General features: G+C 38.2%; 1 protein-coding gene across 1 annotated transcript in view; it reads left to right on the top strand.

The window, feature by feature from the left end:
- The window catches only part of LOC140938088 (stimulated by retinoic acid gene 6 protein-like), a 50,631-nt gene continuing 47,709 nt past the window's right edge, over positions 1-2,922 (top strand). Inside the window, exon 1 of the mRNA XM_073387624.1 lies at positions 1-260. Coding sequence (XP_073243725.1) covers positions 1-260 — 260 coding nt within the window. The remainder of the gene's footprint in view (positions 261-2,922) is intronic.

The raw sequence follows: 2,922 nt of genomic DNA on the forward strand, positions 1-2,922 counted from the left end.
ATGACTCATATTCAAGCAGATGCTATCGGTAGAATAATATGTGAAACATACCACTTACTTCCAGAGATACTCGGCCAAAATTACTCTCTCAACGACGTTCTTGCTTTCGTTCGCCATAATGGCACATATCTCTCTGCCATCTCACACGGGACTGGTCTTAAAGAGGAGGATATACAAAACACTTTAGACAGTTATTTGTTTGTAACGCAGTATTTGCAACCGACAACAGCTCCGCCGCCCGCAAGTAACATCACAGACAGGTAAGCTCTATTTTATATAGTCAGTGCCAGCAAAACTAACGATGTGGAAAGCCATACTTTAAGAGACACTTTAATATTTTTCTTTCTTTCGGTTAAAAAAGAACATCTACTGCCCATCTCAGTTCACTGCACTAATTTCCTTTCTGGTCCTTTGCAAAAGGTGACCAACAGCCACTGAGTGTCTCTCCCGCTACACTTTGACTAGAAAAGAACCGACGGTATGCAAATTTACTCCGAAAAATTGTAAACAAAACCGAGCTGTGAACTGAATGAGTCTAATTAAGTAGCAGCTACTTAGTTTTAGTTCTTTTACAAGGAAAAGATTTTTGGAACAGCGGATATATAGCGAAATAAATATATTACAGTCAGGTATATATTGCCATACGATACAACAAAACATTAATAGGCCATTATCCTTAAGAGATTTACACATGTTCTTCGGTCGTCACGCTTTGACGCAATTTAACAGCTTTCAGAAGTATGCATGAAAACTAGTCTAATTTGGTGTTTTTTAAGCCAAATATACTTAATGTCAGCTTTTAGGGCGGCCACCCTCTATTCGTGATTGTTAATGCGATTTTCATTAAGCTGAAAGGTCACTTGTCACTGTCCTTCCGATGATGGCCGCTTCGTAGATTCGTCTCAGTTTAATTCAGAGAGAACAATATTGATTTTTGATTAAAGTCATGCCCAATTGATATTAGTATTACACTTTTAAAATCGAATCGCATTATTTTCCAAATTGCGCTAGTGAAATATTAACTATATTATCGCAGTTTTCAGCATTTTGTGGCCAACCGACAGCTGAACCGTTTGTGAGGGAAATTTGCTCTCGGTTGAAACCTTAAAGACAAGTGTTGTTTGGTTCCGCAACCGTATATTTCGTTTGGATCTTTTTTCGCGCACACTTCAGTTTTAAGTGTAAGTTTGAAAGTCGGGTCAAAGGTTTCTCGTTTATGAAAAAGTTATTTAAAAAACTTCAATTAACAGATGTATAAAGTGTTTCCCCCAGAGGCTTTGTAAAAATCGGTTTTGGTTGGGTTATCGGTCAGGAGGGAAAACGAAGACTTTCTCAGGCTTATTCTTGCGACTTGTTCGCTCAAAAAAGTCAGCTGATAGGCAAGTCCATACATAGGTCTATGTTTTCCCGAATGGAGAATTATAAGAAAACTTTTTAATTAAAACATCACTTCTGTCAGAAGGTGTGAGCGGCTTCCTTTAAAACAGGCAGTCAACAGAACATCGAATATTAAATACGAAAGATTCGAATCATAAGAGTTCTTTAAACCCTAACGGTCAGAGACACTTAGGTTGCTCCAGAATGAAAAAAAAAAAACGATTAGTTCAACGGTTAATTTCAGTGTCCCGGTGAGATAATCCCTGAAGAAAATTGTTATTTTATTATTTGCTTTCGTGTGTGTGACACAAATTTTGAGCGCGAACGTCAAACAAACAGGCGGATTTATACAGTTTATAAGTGAACCAAATATCACCGCGGAATTCGACTTTTATGGCTTTGACATTAAGTTGCAGCAGCTGCTTAGCGATGACGAATTTACGCATTATGTATGGAAGTTTTGCACGTTCATAGATGCGGAATATTCATTTTCTAGAATGACAGTTGATTTTTGGCACAGTAAGAGTCAGTGCCTTTGCTGCAGGTGTCCCCGAACAACTTGTCACTCGCCCACGAATCTAGTCCGCGAACTTCAGCCGTCTCTCCTTGCCAAGGACGTTTCACCAGAGAGAAAACCTCTAAAGGCGGCGAGGAGGGACGGCTGTATTCGCAGGCCAGTAGGCATCTTCATTTGCTATCTCGTGACAGTATCAACGTAGAAATACTGCATATCCAGTAATCACATGGGGGCTGTATTAACGTGCTCACTACATGACGAATGAACAAAAGAATTATTATTAATCGATGAAGTACCACAGAGACTAATCTATATTTTGACCATACTGTACACTAATAGCGTCCTTAGTTTATTATATATTTCTCCACTATTGGAGAAAATTTCGCATTTTAATTAATGGGTTCATTTCTTATTGCATGACGAGTTTCTGAACCGACCATATTTTCTTTTGAGGGAGTGGGGCTGGGTGTTTGCAGAGAAAAATTTCCAGCAGACAGTCTTGCAAGGGAAATGAGTTCTTGCATGGAGTAAATATCCTTATGTTTTACCTCAAAACAAAATATAAAATGCGATTATAGGAGGTTTATTAAGGTATATAAGGTAGTTCCGAAAACGTTGTTGCCCTTTCAAGTTCTATGATCGATTTCTTAGTTTAAACGTTACCCAGTTCACTCGAAGGTCTTCAGCAAGAGTTTCCGAAATATTCGAACGTCGAAACTAAGTCGCTCTGAGTGAGGGCATGGAATTATCTCTTCTTTCTTTTTCTGGCGTTTGTAGTTATTAATACTGACTTTCATGGTTGCCTCAACGCCATATGCCACAGGTCAGGAAATGGTCCGGGAAAAGTTAGGCAATTTCACTTTAAGTCAGGGAAAAGTTAAATGTTTGATAGAATTCGGGGGAAAGTGAAATTTTAAGAGTACATATTTATTCTTTTCCCTCTACTTCATTACTGTTTTCTAACATAAAAATTCTCTATTGCATTTTACAGTCATGAATTGTATCTTATTAGTAGAATATGCTCATGA

The sequence above is a fragment of the Porites lutea genome, chromosome 5 (genome assembly GCF_958299795.1).
Source record: "Porites lutea chromosome 5, jaPorLute2.1, whole genome shotgun sequence".
In the NCBI taxonomy this organism is placed as follows: domain Eukaryota; kingdom Metazoa; phylum Cnidaria; class Anthozoa; order Scleractinia; family Poritidae; genus Porites; species Porites lutea.